We start from the raw sequence: 22,644 nt of genomic DNA, 5'->3' as shown, positions 1-22,644 counted from the left end.
TGGTGGGGAGGACGAGAGGATGGGGGAGTTTGGGATGGTGTGGACGAGGGGACAGGGGAATAGAGAATGGTCGGGAGGACAAAGGGACATGGGAGTGGGGGATTGTGGGGAGGATGAGGGAACGTGGAGGAGGGAAGGTAAGGGAGGACGAGGGGACAGGGGTGTAGGAGATAGTGGGGAGGACGAGGGGACGGTGGAGTGGGGAATGGTTGGGAAGACGAGAGGACGGGGGAGTGAGGAATGGTTGGGAGGACGAGGGGACAGGGAAGGGGAGGAATCGCGGGGAGGAGTAGGAGACAGGGGAAGGTTAGTGTGGCACACCAATGCACACGGGTTGCTGAGCGAAAACAGCGCATGTCCGGGTACTGCTAGTATATAATGTCCTTGCATCTGTGACTATGAAGAGAGAGTTGTGCCTGCTAGGTGAGTTTGTTTACGTTTCAGAGTTAGCTGCTAGCTAAGTTTGTTTATGTTTCAGAGGTGGCTGCCAGCTGAGTTTTTTTTTACGTTGCAGAGGTGGCTGAGAGATGGCTGACAGATGAGTTAGTTTACGTGTCAGAGTTGGCTGACAGCTGAGTTTGTTTACGTTTCAGAGGTGACTGACAGCTGAGTTTGTTTACTTTTAAGAGGTGGCTGCTAAGTTTGTTTACATTTCAGAGGTGGCTGACAGCTGAGTTTGTTTACGTTTCTGATGTGGCTGCCAGCTGAATTTGTTTACATTTCAGAGATGGCTGACAGCTGAGTTTGTTTACATTTCAGAGGTGGTTTACAACTAAGTTAGTTTACCTTTCAGAGATTAATTCGCACCTTAGGTGTGTGTAGATAACATGGGGCTCTGAAGTGTTCGTGCGTGGGCCTCTATCTCCTTCTGAAGTAAGAAGCAGGAGGGAGAAGGGCGAGTTTAGTCTGGCACCTTATCAACAATGTTAAAATGACCTGTTGTGAGGCCATAATAACACACAGAAATCACAATTGTGTGATGCATCAAATGAACAAACCCACAAGGGCCGTGACGAGGATTCGAACCTGCGCCCGAGAGCAACCCAGACGCTGCCTTAATCGAATGAGCTACGACATGGTCAAAAGGAGTTGAAACCGAAGTTCTACTGAACTTACTGGACCCTGCAGCTTCTCCGAGGATTTGTTCATGCCATAATAAGATTACGGAGTCCTGTAAATAACTTACCATAACGGGAAGTGTGGCGTCGTAAATGTCAGCGGGAAATACCCCATTTCAGGAGGTATAAAAAGGATATTTTTATTGATATAAGCAAACCTTGCTGAAATAAGATACTCCTGCCATTTTCTCCGGCAAGGTAACTTAGTTAATCACTGTCTTGGGGCATCACCCGTGTTAAAGGTGAGGAATTGTGTTGGTTGTTATAAATGTGTCGATGTAACTAGATAGCTTGAGGTCCCAATCTCATTACGACCATTTATTTTGTTATATTAAAAAATTACATTTCCTCAAAAAAAAAATGAAATGGTTTGGTCGTCCTGGGGTCGATGATAATTAGAATTTTCTAATATCAGAAAATGACTATACTGGCAATCTCATTGCATATTTGCATTTATGAACTGCAATATTCCTCTTGCATTAGCAATTTGGTAGTTTTGCATATATTGCACTGCATAGGCGATCCCTATACTGTTCTAATCCCAAAACCTAAATATCAAGAATAACCTGACAAGGATATCCGGAGTTGAACCAGTAAAACCGTCAGAATACTTTTTGTGCTGACGAGCTCTACTATACAACCCATCTACACTACATCCTACTACACCATCAGTCTAAATCAGCGGGTTTGTGGCCCCTAGCGAGAAATTAGCTGTTCTAGGTGAGCACCTTATCAGTAGCAGACGACGAGTCACAATAACGTGGCTGAATAATACTGATCAAACCACACACTAGAAGATGGGGACACGACGCTGTTTTGGTCCGTCTTGGACCATTATCAAGTTGATTGAGATAATCGATAATCGATAGAGATAATTATCACAACTGACTTGATAATGATCTAGGACGGACCTTACGTCGTCGTCTCTTCATCTTTTAGTTTGTTGTTTCGCTTTCAGATCAACTGAATCCTTTGGGATTTTAAGAAAGGCGTTGGAACTCAGAAACGCTCTGAGCAAAACACACAGCATAGTGGATGAGTTTATTTGTATTGTAGATCTTACTGAATCTATGATAATTGAATAAATTAAACTTATTCACACTCGGAAGGGCTGACAAAGACTTCAGACCCTTTTCCATGAGATTATCCAGCCTCCAAAGAGCCATGAGGCTCGTAACTGCCATATTCAGGTATTAAGCTCTGTTCAATCTACTCTTGATCTTCTATTACAGCAATTCAGTTAAAAAAAGCAAGGGGGGGGGCGGTTACTGCCCTTCTGAACACTCCGCTGAATTGCCTTCTTGCCTCCCAGTGAAGTGTGTAATCCCTGTTCAATCCTCTTAAAACGAAGGGGAGGAAACTAGGAAACTTTGCTCGAACTCTTTCCAATATTACATTTAATGTGACCAGACTTAATACGTCTTCGATGTGTAGTTATATCATCAAATTTCCTGAATGGTTATTAACACTAGCGCGAGTTTGTTGGGTTGGTGCTTCGCTGCTTTGTGGGGGAGTTGTATTACTTCAGGTGTCTGTATATATACACAGATACTTCAGGTGTCTGTATATATATACACAGATACTTCAGGTGTCTGTATATATATACACAGATACTTCAGGTGTCTGTGTACATATACACACAGACACCTGTGTATATATATATATATATATATATATATATATAATATATATATATATATATATATATATATATATATATATATATATATATATATATATATATATATATACGGATGTACTGGCAACTGCATCGCTCATCAACACGTCTGGTCCATCCATACTTCTCTTTCAGGACGCATAAGAAAGTGTTAATTTTTGACGAAAATTAGGCCTGAGAGACAGCTGTTATCAAGCGTCGCAGTCTCTGACAGCTGTTGTCAAGCATTATAGTCATTCTGCCAGTCTTTGACAGGTGTTGTCAAGCATCATAGTCTCTGACAGGTGTTGTCAAGCGTCGTAGTCTCTGACAGGTGTTGTCAACCGTCGTAGTCTTTGACAGGTGTTGTCAAGCGTCGTAGTCTTTGACAGGTGTTGTCAAGTGTCGTAGTCTTTGACAGGTGTTGTCAAGCATCATAGTCTCTGACAGTGTTGTCAAGCATCCTAGTCTCTGACAGGTGGTGTCAACCATCGTAGTCTGAGACAGGTGTTGTCAACCATCGTAGTCTGAGACAGGTGTTGTCAACCATCGTAGTCTGAGACAGGTGTTGTCAACCATCGTAGTCTGAGACAGGTGTTGTCAACCATCGTAGTCTGAGACAGGTGTTGTCAACCATCGTAGTCTGAGACAGGTGTTGTCAACCATCGTAGTCTGAGACAGGTGTTGTCAACCATCGTAGTCTGAGACAGGTGTTGTCAACCATCGTAGTCTGAGACAGGTGTTGTCAACCATCGTAGTTTCAAGCAACACGTTTCATTAATATTCATTAAACTCTGTCGAGGATTCTCTAGACAGAGCTAATTTTTTGTCGAGTATTTTATACAGCTGTATTGTGACTATATTGCCTTGTTGGCGATCTCTGCTAATCTCTCTATATAAATAAAAATGGAAATGTTCGTTAGTTCAAAATCGCTAATCTCCGAAAGTTCTTCACCGATTGCTTTGAAATTTTTACACAACGTTCCATTCGCATCCGAGCGGATTTTTATATTCATACTATATAGATGTCACGTATATGACGAGAAAAAACATGCGTTCTTTTAAAAACTGTTGTCTTCCATGTTTTCATGTGAGTGAAATCATCCAAACCTCTTTACCGACTGCTTTGAAATTTTGACACAACATTGCATGCGATTAGGGGCATGTTTTTATATGCCTACTATATACATGCCTTACCTGTGACAGGAAAAAAAACATGCTTTTTTTTTTTTTTTAAACAACGCCATCTGTTGGACGTAAGAGCAACACACGCTGTAATCTCCGAAAGTTCTTCATCGATTGCTTTGAAATTTTGACTCAACGTTCCACTCGAATACGCGCATATTTTTATATACCTACTATATAGATGCAACACCTGTGACAGGTAAAAACATGTTGTTTTTTTAAACAGTGCCATCTGTTGCTCACAAGAGCAACACATGCATACTAAATATGTTACGATTCCATTTTAATGTTTCCGATTGCATTGATAAATTGAAATTTCATCGCATTCGATTTATTATCATTTTGATTTCATTATTTTGTGAGACATTGCGTTGAAATTGAGCTGTGTTTTTTACCATACCGTTCATTTCATGAGTATAGTTTATTTTTTAATGTTTCCATTGTTTTTTATTTGGTTTTTAACTGTTTTTTTTATTTATTTTTCAGTGATGGGAACATTAGATCATTTGATGTTCACAATTTTCTGAAGGGAATACGAGATCATTTTGGAATGAATCAGACAAGGGAGTGGGGAATGGTGGGGAGGACGAGGGGACATGGGAGGGGGGTAATGATGGAGTGGACGAGGGGATGGGGGAGTTGGGGAATGGTTGGAAGGACGAGGGGACGGGGGAGTTGGGGATGGTGGGGACAAGGGGAAGGGGGATTGTAGAATGATGGAGGAGAACAAGGGGACAGGAGAATGGGGGATGGTGGGGGAGGAAGAGGAGACAGGGGAGGGGGCAATGGTAGGAAGGACAAGGGGACGGGAAAATGGTGGGGAGGACGATGGGATGGTGGAGTGGAGAATGGTGGGGAGGACGATGGGATGGTGGAGTGGAGAATGGTGGGGAGGACGATGGGATGGTGGAGTGGGGGGTGGTGAGGAAGACAAGACGGGGGAGGGGGGGGGGGAAATGGTGGGGAGGACTGTGGGACAGGGAAGGTTGCTGTGGCTCAGCAACACACAGAGTTGCTCCTGAGCTACCGTGCAGTGAGGACGTGTCGCCTGCTGCTCCGGTGGTTTGAGTCGGTTCTCACTACGTGTAGAGAGCCATGGGGAAGGCTCAGCGCAAGAGGGAATGGAAGCAGCTTTCGGACGAGGAAGGACGGGGGACCGATGTGCAGCAGGCCCCAAAGAAAACTGCTATCGAGGCTTTACCACTTGCTTCTACCAGCAAGTCAGCGGACGTAATGGACCTAGAGAGGACAGCGTCAGTCACACACCAGCCAGTGTCAGTCAATGCTTCTCTGTCCGCAACGCTGCCGCGGGACGGCAGTATGAGTCAGGAGAGGACACCACCGGTTTCACGCCAGCCAATGTCGGCCATTGTTCCTCTCTCCACAGCCCAGCCGCAGGACAGCAGTATGGGACAGGGGAGGACACCACCAGTCTCACACCAGACATCGCCAGCCTCTGCACTTCTTCCGAAATTCAAGATCATGCAGACCGACCACTTTCCTACAGCATATGGAGTAGTAACGGCGATGGAAAAAGAACAACCAGAGCTCAAACTTTCCATTACAGTCAACCTGAAGGGAGAAATAATACTGACACCTCAAGACCAACAGACTGCACATTACTTAGAGAAGGTAAGAGTCCTGCAGGGGAAACCTGTGTGCTTGGTAAAGCTGGACCCTTCAGAACGACGCACACGAGTCGTGCTTTTGGGATACCCAATCGACTTTCCCCTGGATCCAGTGCTAGAACACAAGCAAGTCCTGAGTGCGGAACGTTGCCACACAAAAGTAGACAAGGCAGCGACGCGTCAGGTTCTGGTGACCGTCATGGGACATGTGCCGGAACTTTCGGTCTTGGAAATTGGGGGACATACCGACAGAGGCCATACGTCCCGGAACCCCTACGCTGCTTCAGGTGTCAGAAATACGGCCACCATCAGTCACGCTGCACAGGACAGGAGAGGTGCGGAGTGTGCAGCCTGAGACATCCCACCAAAGACTGTATTGCCAAGCACAAGGCAAACCAGACCACAACAGCCAAATGTCCAAATTGTGGAGGCAAACATCATGCCTGGAGCACAACCTGCTCTGCACGGAAACAAAAAGTGCAGACAGCTCAGGCCAGGGTCAACACACTGACCAGCGGTACATCCACCAACACCACGTCTGGAACACTCGTGCACAGCCACAACAGCCACCCGCTCTCACAGAGCAAAATTTCCCGAATCTGTCAATTCCGAATCAGACATTACACGAAAGTGTTGCAGAAGTCCAGCAAGTGCAAATGAGCAGAAAACACTTACTTTCGGAATCTACTCACCAGCTATACAGTTTTACCGAGGTCCAGCTGCAAACCATCGTGAAGATCATGGCAGAGACCATTATCAATTGCCTACAGATGACGCAGAACGCCTCACAACAACAGACTCAAGACATCACTTGTGTGATAATGGACAAGATCGTGCAGCAGACCACAGTTACACGAGAAATAGACAGTCTCCGACAGGATGGAGCACAAGAGGACAAACAACGCAACTTGGACATACTGACTACCGACAACAGTCGGCTAGTCAAGACACCGGAACATCGACATTCACAAACGCAACTGCAAGACGCAGTGACCACCCACGATCAACAGAATCTTCCAACACAGGAGACAGACAACAACAGCCAATGCAGTCTGATCTGCAGCAACGCCAACAAAGACGTATTGAACAGCAGAGATGCGCAGGTTCCGCCAACACAAGAAACGGCCGCGAGCAATCAATGCAGTCCGACTTGCAGCAATACCAACAACAAAGTGATGGACCACAGTTCTGCACAGATTCCAACAATGCCGGGGTTGACCACGGACAATCAATGCAGTCCGACCTGCAGCACTTCCAACAACATAGCGATGGACCACAGTTATGCACAGATTCCAACAACGTCGGGGATGACCACGAACTATCAATGCAGTCCGATTTGCAGCGACACGACTTGCGAGGCGGAGAATATAGAGGTCGATTCCGAGGAGGAGTTCTAGTAGAACAAGCAACACCAACCGAACCCGTCGTCTGGCCATTACGAATTCTGCAGTGGAACATACAAGGTCTTGGAAATAAAAAACACACACTTCAGGAGGCTGCAATCAGCACGAAAGCAGATATAATCGTTTTGGAAGAAACTCTTTTCCCAGCCACGAAATCCTTCAGATTAGCTGGATATCAGCACTATGTTCTCCCGTATGAGCAGGGGAGACTAAGAGGATTAATGACCCTAGTCAGAAACACCATACCCAGCAAGAAAATAGACTCGGTTTCATGTGGGGATGGAGTAGAGGTATTAGCAGTTACAGTGAATATGGCTAATTTTGAGCTCCTCATATACAACGTCTACAAGCCCCCTAGACGTAAACTAGAAGCAGAGGCAGTGCTTGCCTTGGCCACGCAGGAAAATTTAATTCTTGCTGGAGATTTTAATGCTCATCATCCAGAGTTAGGTGCAACTGGGCCAGCCAATGCAGATGGGCGCCATTTAGCTGCAGCTCTGCGAGAAGTACCTGAAATTACACTTCTCAACACTGGGGAACCCACTCACATTCTAGGAGGTTCCCTTGATCTTACATTCATCTCCACAGCACTCCAGCAACAGGCGAAGTGGGAAGTAGACCCGGTGATCACAGTGACCACTATGCTACTGTCACGACACTCAACCTGGCACGACCTCCTACACCTCCTGCGCGGCCTCGGTGGAATTTAGGAAAGGCCAATTGGAATGTATACCAGGAAGAACTTGAAAAATGGTATGCAACGTACACGCCACCTGAGGATTTGAACATACACGAGACCAATCTGCAGGAAGCCGTTGCAGCTGCTGCGAACAAAGCTATTCCAATCATTATCACAGGTAACACGAAACGAAAGAACTATTGGTTCTATAGTAATGACGTTAAAGAACAGAACCACAGAGTCAATATCTTCAGAAAACATCTAAAGAGAAACCCCACACCAGAAGGAAGAACTCTGCTACGAGCGGTGATATCTGAAGCAAGAGTTTCTAGAGAAGTAAAGGAGGCAAGATGGTTTGAGTGGTGTCAAACTCTAAATGAACATAGTAGTCTTGGCAAGATATGGGGTCAGATTAAAACTATATCAGGTCGACCAGCCCGGCCACAGGCATGTATTCAACCATTGCAGGAGGCTGAGAGACTTGCTCTCCAATTTGCAGAAAGAACAGCTTCATATCAGCTTCCTGCAATGGTCCGAAGGCAGCAAGAACACTTAAAACAAGAGAGGATGACAGTCATTCATGAGGGCATAGCTATAAATGACGAATGTGACTGTCCCTTCACCGAACAGGAACTAAGCAGAGCCAAAAAGGGTGGTAAGGACACTGCACCAGGTGCTGATAACATTACATACTCAATGATCGCACATGCAGGTCCTGCTGGAGACCGAGGGATGTTGGACGTCATCAATGCGTCTTGGCAGCAAGGCAAACTACCGCCCTCTTGGAAGAAAGCAGACATCATACCGATTCCTAAGCCGAATGAACCTGGCAATTACAGACCCATTTCCTTAACATCATGCGTTAGTAAAACTGCAGAACGGATGGTCTTAAATAGGCTACTGTGGAAGACTGGAGACCTTCATAAACACATATTTGGCTTCACTAGAGGTGTAGGTACTGCCAACTGCATAGCAACATTACTAGGAACAGTTAACTCGGGTCCAGCTATAGTGGTCTTCCTTGATCTGGAAAAAGCATTTGAACTTGCAAGCCCGCCAGCAATACTACACACCTTAGTTAAAAAAGGTGTGAGGGGGAAAATGCTAGCATGGATTCAAGATTACCTAAGTCACAGGTATGCCAGAGTAAAGTTGCAAGGACAAGTGTCGGACTACCACTTGCACGAGAATGGGACTCCACAAGGAGGAGTCCTCAGTCCTAGTCTTTTTAACATCCTTATGGAAAACCTTGTTACCATGTCCTTTACAGAAGGGGTTACATTGCTAAGCTATGCTGATGATCTAGCATTAGTCGTTACGGGTCCTTCACTTCTAAATAAAGCTCAAGGTGCTTTAGATCAAGTGACATCTGAATGCAGTGTTTTAGGGCTAAAAATATCTGCACAGAAGTCTAAGGCGATGAGACTAGGTGGCAAGGCTCCAGACAGGCACCTACGCATTCAGGACATTAACCTTCAGTGGGTTCCACAATATCGATATCTCGGAGTGTGGATTGATTTTAAGATGACATTCAATAAGCAAATTCAATATCTAAAGGAGAAAGCAAAGTCACGAATAAATATAATGAGAGCAATCACAGGGCCCCGTCTAGGAGCGGGACACAGAGTGTTGAGAATGTTTTACATACACGCCGTTCGTTCCCTGGTTGATTATGCAGCACCTGCCTTACTCACTCTTTCTCCTGGTCAGTGGGCAAACGTTGAGGTTCTTCAAAATGATGCATTGCGAGTCATAACAGGTGCTCCCAGATGGACTAAAATCCTGAACCTAAGACTAGAGACAAAGCTAACGTCGATTGAAATAAGGGTAAAGGGGATTGCTGCGTGCATGCTGACCAAGATATTGACTAGACCTAGAATCAGTTCACTTAAAGATTTGATCACTGGAGCACTAACTCTGGACAGAAGAGCCTCCAATAGCAACAGGTGGACCCATTGTGCGATAAACGCCATCGATACGTTCGATATGGCAAACACAGTCACTGAGAGGGGTGTCGACGACATACATGCAGACTTTGTTATACAAGCCCCTTGGGAATCTCTGCCAGCAGACTTTCAGATTATGGCTCTTGACGGAAAGAAGAACCAGACACATCCTCATCTGCTACGTCACATTGCACAGATGCATATAGAAGCAAACATGGCATCCGACAGCTTCACTTACTTCACGGATGGGTCAGTAGACCAGCAGGGACAGGAAACCGGAGCTGCAGTTAAAGCAGGAAACTCTGTATATAGTTGGAGGCTCTCAAATGGGTGTTCGACTTTACAGACTGAGATGCTAGCCATTCAAAAGGCTTTGGAACATGCTCTTGCTGAACACCGCCAACATGTTATCGTCCATACAGATTCGAGAACCGCCATTGAAACCTTGCAACAGGAACACATATGTGATAACATCCATCTGATCACCAATGTCTTATCATTCATGCACACACTCCACCGACAAGGCCGACGGGTGCTTATCAACTGGGTGCCAAGTCATGTGGGACTATTAGGTAATGACATTGCAGACGAAGCTGCAAAACTTGCTACTAAGAGGAGGAATGTAGACATTTACATACCACCGAGTCTCTCCCAGATGAAGAAAGTGATTCGAAACAGAGCAATGCGAAGGCTGTACAGTGACCACAACACAGCAGTTGCAACATCAGGATCTGCGGGTTGGTACAAGAATTCCACCAACTACGAACCACTTAGTTTGATGAAAGGGGGCAGTAGAACAACAGAAGTGCACTTACATCGCATCAGGCTTGGATACCCATGTGCATGGGAAATAGGCTTACGGGTTCCGGAAGGTGAGAGGAAATGTCAACACTGTGGAGAAATGCCCGACAGACCACTGGAACATTATCTAACACAGTGCACAGTTACAAACCCGTTAAGATTTCACCTTCGATTCGACAGAGCAGAGGAAGTTGTTAAACACATATGGCAAAATCTTACTGAAGCGACCATACGGGTCATACATACTCATCCTCCGCCCAGGTAAACCAGAAACGAGCATCACTTAGTGGGCCAGCCAGAGGCTTAGGGCCCGCGCAGGATTATCCCTGCTAAAAAGAAAAAAAAAAAAAAAAAGCAACGCACATGTGTTGCTGAGCCACAGCAACACGTGGCCGGGTACAGCTAGTCTATATAAATAAAAATGGAAATGTTCGTTTGTGCATAACCGCTAATCTTCAAAAGTTCTTCAGCAGTTGCTTTGAAATTTTCCCACAACGTTCCATTCGCATCCGAGCAGGTTTTTATATACATACTATATAGATGTCACGTCTGTGACGGTAAAAAAAATAAAAATGCTTTTTCTGAAAAACTATGTTTTTCATGTGAGGGAAATCTTCGAAACCTATTACCGATTCCTTTGAAATTTTGGCACATCGTTGCATTTGAATAGGCGCGTCTTTTTATATATCTACTATATACATGCCTCACCTGTGACAGGAAAAAACATACTTTTGTTTAAAACAAAAGCGCCATCTGTTGGATGTAAGAGCAACACACGCTGTAATCTCCGAAAGTTCTTCACCGATTGTTTTGAAATTTTGACACACCGTTGCATTCGAATAGGCGCGTCTTTTTATATACCTACTATACAGATGTCACACCTGTGACAGGTAAAAACATGTGGTTTTGAAAAATAGCGCCATCTGTTGCACATAATAGCAACATGCACTCAATACTAAATATGTCACACATTCCATTTCAATGTTTCCGATTGCAATGATAAATTTTATTTACATAGATTTCAATTTATTTTATTTTTATTGAATTATTTTGTGTGACATTGCATTGGAATTGAACTGTGTTGTTTACCATACTGTTCATTTCGTAAGAATAAGTAAAGATGTAACACCTGTGACAGGAAAAACTATGCTTTTCTTGAAAAATAGCGCCATCATACATAGTGCATGTAAGAGCAAAACATATGCTATACTAAATATGTTTCAATTCCATTGATAAATGGAATTTTCAAAGATTTTTATTTATTTTCATTTTGATTTAATTACTTTGTGTGAATTGTGTTGGAATTGAGCTGTGTTGTTTACCATACCGTTCATTTCGTGAATATAGTTTATTTTTTTATTTTGTTTATTTTAATTTCATTTTTAACTGTTTTTCTTATATTTCAGTGATGTGAATATCAGATCACTTGATGTTCCCAATCTTTTATGGGAATATCAGACTATTTGGGAAGGCATCAGACGAGGGAGTGGGGAATGGTGGGGATGACAAGGGGATGGAAGTGACAGAAGGTGGGGAGAATGAGGGGACAAGGGAGGTGGTAATGGTGGGGAAGGATGAGGGGACGGGGGAGTTTGAGATGCTGGGGACGAGGGGATGGGGGGATGGAGAATGGTAGGGAGGACAAAGGGACAGGGGAGTGGGGCATGGTGGGAAGGAAGAGGGGATGGTGGAGTGTGGAGTGGTGGGGAGGACGAGGAGACGGGTGAGCGGGGAATGGTGGGGAGGTCTGGGGGACAGGGAAGGTTGCCGTGGCTCAGCAACGCACATGCAGTGCTGAGCCACAGCAACCCGTGGCCGGGTACTGCTAGTATTGAATAAGAATTTAATAATTTAATGGCCAATGTTAGCATAAGAGTTACCATTGATGAATAATATTTGCTTAGTCCACTTTTAAACAATCTGCAACTCTAGCATGTTATGTACACTCTCTTTTTGTATTACAGTGAGCATTCATCACTCTTTGATTACATGCATTTTTCTCCTCATTTGTTTCCGCCTCGGCCGGGAATCGAACCCGTGCTTTTAGGACTACGACCCCTGAGCGCTGTCCACTCAGCCGCTAGGCGCCAAGGTATGTGTGTGTGTGTGTGTGTGTGTGTGTGTGTGTGTGTGTGTGTGTGTGGTGTGTGTGTGTGTGTGTGTGTGTGTGTGTGTGTGTGTGTGTGTGTGTGTGTGTGTGTGTGGTGTGTGTGTGTGTGTGTGTGTGTGAGAGAGATAGAGCGCGTGCATGCCTGCCTACAGGTGTGTGTGTGTATAAATGCTTTAGAGTATGTATGAGCGTGTACGTGGCTGTATGAATGACAGTGTGTACAAGGTGAGAGGAGTATATTAAGATTAATGAACAACATCTTCATCTCCACCTCTTCGTAAAGGCTCCGCGCGTCTTCTAACCTTAAACAAAAAAAAAAATTATATAATTTTCTTTTTCTAACTTTGACATCTGTGACTTTCATCTCCCAGCACTGATGCTGCGTAAAGCATCCCGGATGTCTGCTAATATGGTTTGAGACAGCTTTTAATATTTCATATATCGTAATGAAATTTTAATCTTGAAATACATTAAGGGTCATGTGAGAAGTTTTTTTTTCTTCTCTGTGAGGTTGAGGTCACTAGTTTTCCCTAGAACATGATCCGCCAATCGATTAACAACCTGGTACAATTTTTCTGGTTGGGGAACACGCACAAACAGTTAAAGATTAGAGCTCAGTCAACCCTCCGTGGCCAGGACTCGAACCCAGATCAAATCGCTCTTTGGCGAATATATTTAGCTATTGGGGAACTTGTGCACTAGAAGGATCATCACTCTCTGAGTTCAGGGAAGTTAATTAAGATGTTGGTGCTTTATAAGTTTTTACGATATATCAACATTTGTTGACATTTTTGTCATGCCTGTCTCAAAGCATGAGGAAAGAGCAAAGGTGACATTGGAATATTCTCCTCCGTCGCAATAGAAGTGTGTGAGCACGTCTCTCTGTGAGTCTGTGCCTGGTAATTCATAGCCTGTGACTATGTCTGAGAATCTGGGAGCCTGTCTGTATGTATGTGAGTCTGTCTGTGAGTCTATGTTCGTCTGTGAGTCCGTGTGTATGTGAGTCTATCTGTGAGTCTGTGTGTACATGAGTCTGTGTGTACGTGAGTCTGTCTGTGAGTCTGTGTGTATGTGAGTCTGTGTACTCACCTATATGTACTCACCTATATGTGCTTGCAGGATCGAGCATTGACTCTTGGATCCCGCCTTTCTAGCTATCGGTTGTTTACAGCAATGACTCCTGTCCCATTTCCCTATCATACCTAGTTTTAAAAGTATGAATAGTATTTGCTTCCACAACCTGTTCCCCAAGTGCATTCCATTTTTCTACTACTCTCACGCTAAAAGAAAACTTCCTAACATCTCTGTGACTCATCTGAGTTTCCAGTTTCCACCCATGTCCCCTCGTTCTGTTATTGTTACGTGTGAACATTTCATCTATTTCCACTTTATCAATTCCCCTGAGTATTTTATATGTCCCTATCATATCTCCTCTCTCCCTTCTTTTCTCTAGTGTCGTTAGGTTCAGTTCCTTCAGCCGCTCTTCATATCCCATCCCTCGTAACTCTGGGACAAGCCTCGTCGCAAACCTCTGAACCTTCTCCAGTTTCTTTATGTGTTTCTTCAGGTGGGGGCTCCATGATGGCGCGGCATACTCTAAGACGGGTCTCACGTAGGCAGTGTAAAGTGCCCTAAAAGCTTCCTCATTTAGGTTTCTGAATGAAGTTCTAATTTTCGCCAGTGTAGAGTACGCTGCTGTCGTTATCCTATTTATATGTGCCTCAGGAGTTAGATTAGGTGTCACATCCACTCCCAGGTCTCTTTCTCGAATCGTTACAGGTAGGCTGTTCCCCTTCATTGTGTGTACATGACTCTGTGTGCACGTGAGTCTGTGTGTACGTGAGTCTGTCTGTGAGTCTATGTTTACGTGAGTTTGTCTGTGAGTGTGTGTGTACGTCTGTCAGCGAGCACGCCATCGTTACAGCACCTGAACACCTGATCGATCAGTATTTAAAACTTTGTTTTAATATGCCATTTATCGGTGCTGAGTTGAACAAAGAACATTTCGGACAAACGGCAGAAGAGAAACGAGAAAGAGAGTTCAAAGAAGATCAGTTAGTATGATCTTGCATGAGCCTCTGCCCTTCCTGGAGAACGTTTCTCGCACTGAATCATCCATGCGCCCCTGGGGCCATGCGCCCCTGGGGCCATGCGCCCCTGGGGCCATGCGCCCCTGGGGCTATGCGCCCCTGGGGTCATGCGCCCCTGGGGCCATGCGCCCCTGGGACCATGCGTCCCTGGGGCTATGCGCCCCTGGGGACCACCTCGGGTCAGACGAGATGCGATACAGTAACTTCCCCATACTCTAAAGGCATCTATGTGAGTCTGTGTTTGGCAGTCGTCAGTGTACAGCTTGATAACTCGGCCTTCAATGTTGAGTTTAAACATCAGTACAGGATGTGTCAGTCACTGACTGGTGCCGCCAGGGCCAGAAGTGTCAGCCGCTGACTAAGTGTCAGTCACTGACTGGTGCCACAGACCAGAGATATTAGAAAGAACTTTTTTAGTGTCAGAGTAGTAGACAAATGGAATGCATTAGGCAGTGATGTGGTGGAGGCTGACTCCATACACAGTTTCAAGTGTAGATATGATAGAGCCCAGTAGGCTCAGGAACCTGTACACAGTTGATTGACAGTTGAGAGGTGGGACCAAAGAGCCAGAGCTCAACCCCCGAAAGCACAACTAGGTGAGTACAAGGGCAAGAAGTGTCAAACATTGATAAGAGCCCCAAGTGCAAGAAGTGTCAGCCGCTGACTAAGTGTCAGTCACTGAAGAGTGCCGCCAGACACAGCTGGGAATCCAACACTCGCGCCGGCTGTCATTAAATGTTTTCACTAACTACAATTACTTTACTTCGTCTCTGAGACCGTATAAGTACTACAATGTAAAAAAATAATTTAATTTGTTGACGACGTGTATACACACACTGCAGACAAGAATGAGTTTGTAACCGGGCCAGCTTATCGGCCAGCTTATCGGCCAGCCAGCCCAGAATTTGCATACTGCGCTGAGAGATAACTTGAGAACTAACATCAGCGTCGTTGTGGACCAACGAAGTTTATTTCAAATCTTCAAGTTTGGTGATTTATTTGGCAACACGATATAAATTGTCTGTGGCATGCACCCGGGATTTTCATCTTGATACTGCGTAGTTCCTTGTTATGTCCTGTTTCAGAAAACTGCGCATTTCCTCCACTGATCAGCTCCTTACGATCAGCTCCTCAGTGACCAAGGTTTCAGCGGACAGCGACTCACTGGACTGTCTGTTCAGATCCTGCTTCAGATGGGCGGTGAGCCAGATCAACTAACGAGAGAGGGAGACGTGAGTGCCTCACCCAGCTGTTACTTGGGGTTGGGGTGGTTTGGGGAGAGATGGTCGCTGGATGGTGGGGGAGTGTGATAAGAAGTGGGTGGGGGAAGGAAGAGGAGTGGGCAGGGATGGAGGGGGACTGGCTTTTTTGCGACGGTGTGGTGGGAGGGGTTGTCATGGAGGAGGAGGTACATGGGAAGGGAGGGAGCCTATCGCGTGGCCTCTGCAGCTGCTGGGAGAAACGGGTGAGGTGAAGCTTGCTGATACGGTCGTCGCGCCACTGAGGCCACAAAGTGAGCGTCACTCACCCGGTTATCGAGTGAGTGAACAGATTAAGGTCGTTTTGAGTTATTCCTGATAAAACAAAACACAAAGATAAATGCATATAAACACTTGTGATACGAGAACAAACAAGTCCACCAAAACGGAAGAACGTACAATAAATGAGGAAATCCACAAGGGCCGTGACGAGGGTTCGAACCTACGTCCGAGAGAATCCCGGACACGGCCTTAATCGACTGAGCTACGACATGGAAAGAATTGCAACTGGGATAGCAAATAGCAAATCACGCTATTGTGATTTCTGTGTGTGTATTGAAGTAAGGGCGAAGAGGTAGAATAGCCTTTTTTGGGGGCAGGGATATTCCTGCGCGGGCCCTAAGCCTCTGGCTGGCCCACTAAGTGTTGCTTGTTTCTGTTTTACTTGGGCGGAGTATGAGTATTTATGACTCGTATGGTCGCTTCAGTAAGATTTTGCCATATGTGTTTAACAACTTCTTCTGCTCTGTTGCATAGCCTATCGGCAGAGCTCGGGTGCATGGGGGAATTGTGTAAAGCCCTGGTTTGTGTCTCGGAGAGGCTGATCTGGATCTTGGTTATCTTGAGATGATTTCGGGGCTTAGCGTCCCCGCGGCCCGGTCCTCGACCAGGCCACCTTTTTGTTACACACACCCAGGAAACAGCCCGTAGCAGCTGTCTAACTTCCAGGTACCTATTTACTGCTAGATAACAGAGGCATCAGGATGAAGGAAACATTTTGTCCATTTGTCTCCGCCTCCACCGGGGATCGAACCCGGAACCTCAGGACTACGAATCTGAAGCGCTGTCCACCCAGCTGTCAGACGATAGGTCAAGTTGATTTTCCGGTTGCAACTGTTTTCCATGTCGTAGCTCAGTCGATTAAGGCAGCGCCTGGGATCCTCTCGGACATAGGTTCGAACCCTCGTCACGGCCCTGTGGATTTGTTCATTTGATGCATCATGCTATTGTGATTTCTGTGTTTAATGTACAGCAAGGAATGGTTCATTCACAGCAAGTGGTACAGGCAATAGATGAAAAAACACTAGTAAACACTGGTTCTTCTTTGTTGATGGTTAACGCGATGATAAAGAGACTTATGTAAACAACAATGGCGTCCGCAACTAGCAAGTCGGTCAGTTGTATGTAAACAACAATGGCGTCCGCAACTAGCAAGTCGGTCAGTTGTATGTAAACAACAATGGCGTCCGCAACTAGCAAGTCGGTCAGTTGTATGTAAACAACAATGGCGTCCGCAACTAGCAAGTCGGTCAGTTGTATGTAAACAACAATGGCGTCCGCAACTAGCAAGTCGGTCAGTTGTATGTAAACAACAATGGCGTCCGCAACTAGCAAGTCGGTGAGTTGTATAAAGAGGAAATATAAAAAAATACACAGCGGCCTGTGGAATATTGCCGGGAAACTACATTACAATTACAGAGGAAATTATCGGAAAAGATACAATATATCATCCCCGAAAAGCCATAGGTAAAGAGAAAGAATTAATACATGGTGGACGGTAGGAATGCCAAGATTGGACAAATGTATTTTGCGGAAGTTAATGGAAAATTTTAAATTTTTAAAGAAACTACAAGAAGGGACTGAAAATGCAGACCAACGAGATAATAAACAATGTCGAAATTCAGCTACAGGAACTAAATCCACCCTACCCCCCCCCCCCAAGATAAATGCAATACATCCGGGCACTCGAAAAAAAATAAAAAATAACTTTTTTTGTAATGAAGATAAGAAGTGACAGAAAACGGAATGAGCCCGAGGACTTTGTTGATGAATTCAAAGTCATGGAAGTTGACTGTATTACGGAATATCAATTCAAAAGATATATTATCAGAATGGTGAGCAGAGAGAATCAAATGTTCCTGATTAGATCTACAGGAAGACAATGGGACCATTAGATCTACAAGACCATTAGATAATTTATACATGTGCATGCACATGTATAAATGATCGCTCGTATGCATATGTCTATAGAGTCATGAGTACTTACAAAGGTTTGTTTTTTGCAAGGATATTCCTGTACGGACCCTACACCGCTGGCTAGTCCACTGTCTTAGTCATTTCTGTTTTACTTAGGCAGTGAATGAGTGTTTATGACTCGCTTGTTGACTGAAGTAAGATTAGGTCCAACTTTTTCTGCTCTGTTAAATCTCTTTTGAAATCATATTTGGTTTGTAACTCTTCACTGTGTCAGACTACCCATCACGGCAGCAATCCATAGACAGCTGGATTGAAAACTTGTTTGATAACTGAGTTTGCACTCCAGGGAAATTTTTAAGCGTCAAGTACAAGTACGTTAGCGCTCTTCAGGTTACAATAATGTGCACAACCCTCAGTGTTCAGCCCGCCTTACTAAGGGTTCACAGCGTCAAGAAAACGGTCAATTTAAAGTGTCCTCTCCTAACCTACCTGAGGACCCAAAAGAGAAAACGGGACAGTACGTCACTTTCGCCAGCCGCTTCCATTTTCTATTACGACGATTTTTGCCTCATGTAGCCCCCACATATGTATACTTTTATGTCAACTGAGAACAAATTGATGGATGCCTCTCTTATCTTTTTCTGGACGTAATCAACCTTCTTTTACAACTCTGAAATTTGCGAACATTCTGCATCATTCCTAGGGGGAATGCGTGGTGTAACAGTTTAATTGTCTAATGCACTGAGTCGACTTGACAAGTTGGGCGAATATTGACCTTTCTGGCGGGGCTGCGGTAAACACTGTCCATGTTGATCATGTTCCACCTCCTCCCTGGTGAAAATCTCAAAGCGTCCTCGGTGAACAGGACCACGGCATGTTAACTACGATTCCCTTTGAATAAGTAACTCTTTTTCCAAGCTTCAGCCGGTGGTTGAGTGGAAACGCAGAAAAGGGACAAGAGGAAATTATCACATATACAAACACTAATTTGATTTGATACACTGATATTATTTTTAACGACAGCTTTAAATGTTCTCATAAAGCATGATCTCTGCTGTAGAGATTTCCTTTGCATAAGACGGTGATCAGAGTGCGGCTCTCGGGCCGTCTCCCACCGTCCCAACGCCGTGGCATCAACACAGGTCGCTGCCCATGTGCCATGTTGCTTGCTGCTTCACACAGTTGTAACTGTTCCCACCTTCAGGGGCCCTTGTGACACGCTGTCCACGTTCATGTACTTCTTTGGTGAAAGTGATCCGGGTAGGCCTGGACTGCTCTCCTTTCCTTCTATAGAGTCCCCTTCATAGAGTTCCCTATATAGAGTTCCCTCCATAGAGTCCCTTTTGTAGGGTCGGCACAGCCGGTTCTCTCCATGAGCCGCTTTATAAACAAATGCATTTGTTTTGTCTAAGCAGAAACGTGTGAACCCAAGCAACCCACCTAACCTAATGTGGGCAGTGCACAGACACGTCATTAATACGCAGCTTAGATTTTTACAAATACGTCGCCTTTTTAACGAATTGGTCGATTCCATTGAAAATGCAAAGAATTATGTGAGAAGACATGTTGAAGACATCAGCATCTTTCATCAAGCTCTTGCTTAATGAAAGGAGAAAGCTTTGCTTCAGGAAAAGAAAGTGGAAGCCGACTTCAGAAGGAGATAATGGAAGCTAACTTCAGGAGAAGATAGTGGAAGCTAACTTCAGAAGATAGTGGAAGCTAACTTCAGGAGAAGATGGTGGAAGTTAACTTCAGAAAGAGATAGTGAAGCTAACTTCAGGAGAAGATAGTGGAAGCTAACTTCAGGAGGAGATAGTGGAAGCTAACTTCAGGGGAAGATAGTGGAAGCTAACTTCAGGAGGAGATAGTGGAAGCTAACTTCAGGAGAAGATAGTGGAAGCTAACTTCAGGAGAAGATAGTGGAAGCTAACTTCAGGAGAAGATAGTGGAAGCTAACTTCAGGAGAAGATAGTGGAAGCTAACTTCAGGAGGAGATAGTGGAAGCTAACTTCAGGAGAAGATAGTGGAAGCTAACTTCAGGAGGAGATAGTGGAAGCTAACTTCAGGGGAAGATAGTGGAAGCTAACTTCAGAAGATAGTGGAAGCTAACTTCAGGAGAAGATAGTGGAAGCTCACTTCAGGAGAAGATAGTGGAAGCTAACTTCAGGAGGAGATAGTGGAAGCTAACTTCAGGAGAAGATAGTGGAAGCTAACTTCAGGAGAAGATAGTGGAAGCTAACTTCAGGGGAAGATAGTGGAAGCTAACTTCAGAAGATAGTGGAAGCTAACTTCAGGAGAAGATAGTGGAAGCTAACTTCAGGAGGAAATAGTGGAAGCTAACTTCAGGAGAAGATGGTGGAAGCTAACTTCAGGGGAAAATAGTGGAAGCTAACTTCAGGAGAAGATGGTGGAAGTTAACTTCAGAAGGAGATAGTGGAAGCTAACTTTAGGAGAAGATAGTGGAAGCTAACTTCAGGAGGATATAGTGGAAGCTAACTTCAGGGGAAGATAGTGGAAGCTAACCTCATAAATAAATAATAATGTATAAATGACGCAGCCCGAGATGGATGTGAGCTGGGGCCCAGGAGCTGCGATTCGCTTCTGTACAAATAACAATATATGAACTCTCAAACATTTCCCCCACGCTGACACAGGATGAAGAGAGTTGAACAAGGTGGTGCAGCTGACACATGATGAAGAGAGTTGAACAAGGTGGTGCAGCTGACACATGATGAAGAGAGTTGAACAAGGTGGTGCAGCTGACACATGATGAAGAGAGTTGAACAAGGTGGTGCAGCTGACACATGATGAAGAGTGTTGAACAAGGTGGTGCAGCTGACACATGATGAAGAGAGTTGAACAAGGTGGTGCAGCTGACACATGATGAAGAGTGTTGAACAAGGTGGTGCAGCTGACACATGATGAAGAGTGTTGAACAAGGTGGTGCAGCTGACACATGATGAAGAGAGTTGAACAAGGTGGTGCAGCTGACACAGGATGAAGAGAGTTGAACAAGGTGGTGCAGCTGACACATGATGAAGAGTGTTGAACAAAGTGGTGCAGCTGACACATGATGAAGAGAGTTGAACAAGGTGGTGCAGCTGACACATGATGAAGAGAGTTGAACAAGGTGGTGCAGCTGACACATGATGAAGAGAGTTGAACAAGGTGGTGCAGCTGACACATGATGAAGAGTGTTGAACAAGGTGGTGCAGCTGACACATGATCAAGAGACTTGAACAAGGTGGTGCACCTGACACATGATGAAGAGTGTTGAACAAGGTGGTGCAAAGCTTATAATTGGGTCTTTGTCAACTGGCCGAGAGCGTCATTAGCCAACAGTAAACCAGTAATTAGTTGTCACGTCAGTTAAGGTGCAGGTCAAGGGATGACTGTGAATGCAGCAGAAGCAACTTAAACCAGCACTCAAGGTGCAGGTCAAACGATGACTGTGAATGCAACTGAAGTAACTTAAACCAGCACTTAAGGAGTAGGTCAAGGGATGACTGTGAATGTAGCTGAAGCTAAGTAAACCAGCACTCAAGGAGCAGGTCAGGGAATGACTAAGAATAGCAATCAAGATCCCTGCCTCTTTCCCTCGTTCACTAATCAACGCGTCCTCCCAACTAATGTGTCGTTATGGTACGTTCTGACAACCAACGTACTAAATGGAACGTGCAATGAAAACCGGCGCCTTACAGAAATCTTAGTTTACTGTGTATCGGTTGGTAAGGTTAGGTTAGGTTAGATTAGGTTAGGTAGGTGGCTTAGGCACGTACGTTTCCCTGCAGTTTCAGGCAGTGGATTTTGTAAGTCCGGGCAAACCGAGAGAACGGTCTAGACTATTGCAAGAGAACGGTCTGGACTATTGCAAGAGAACGGTCTGGACTATTGCAAGAGAACGGTCTGAACTATTGCAAGAGAACGGGCTGTATATTGCAAGAGAACGGTCTGGACTATTGCAAGAGAACGGTCTGGACTATTGCAAGAGAACGGTCTGGACAATTGCAAGAGAACGGTCTGGACTATTGCAAGAGAACGGTCTGGACTATTGCAAGAAGTAAAAACTGCACCATTTGTTCAGCAACACTTCTTCATATAATTCTATTCCAACTCTCACAAATTGTATTACAGAGTTCTGTTATTATCTGAGACATGAACAATCATAACAGTTGAATTCTTTCGGAATTCAAATTCGTTCAGAAGCACCCTGAACAATACCAATAATTTTTCATATTCAATTCTCCCTTTTATTCTTCATAATTAAAATGTTAATTCCTTCCCATTTTAACATCCTTTCAAACTTTTACTCCAGTCCTTGTTCTCATTTGCATCCATTGATTTGTTTCTCATAACGTTAACAAACCAAACTTTACATTCTTAACAATATTTTCATTTTCAATAACATATCAGAGTTATTGAAAATGAATAACTACAGTAGCCTTTCTTGTGGTGCTCTAGGCACGCTATGGGTCAAAATCTAAGGCTGAATTGGGAATTTGCTCCTGTGAGGTTCAATTTATAGAACTGAGTTCCCAGGCGAGAGGTGTTAAATACCCGTAGTAGTTAATC

General features: G+C 44.7%; 1 protein-coding gene across 1 annotated transcript in view; it reads left to right on the top strand.

The window, feature by feature from the left end:
• Positions 1-22,136, top strand: part of LOC138370004 (mucin-1-like) — a 26,630-nt gene extending 4,494 nt beyond the window's left edge. The window contains exon 3 of the mRNA XM_069333771.1: positions 21,864-22,136. Within this exon, the coding sequence (XP_069189872.1) occupies positions 21,864-22,136 (273 nt within the window). The remainder of the gene's footprint in view (positions 1-21,863) is intronic.
• The last annotated feature ends 508 nt before the right edge of the window (positions 22,137-22,644 follow it).

Source organism: Procambarus clarkii, chromosome 30 (assembly GCF_040958095.1).
Source record: "Procambarus clarkii isolate CNS0578487 chromosome 30, FALCON_Pclarkii_2.0, whole genome shotgun sequence".
NCBI classification, from domain to species: Eukaryota; Metazoa; Arthropoda; class Malacostraca; order Decapoda; family Cambaridae; genus Procambarus; species Procambarus clarkii.
The sequence above is the reverse complement of the archived record's forward strand: the minus strand, read 5'-3'. Positions and strand labels throughout refer to the sequence as shown.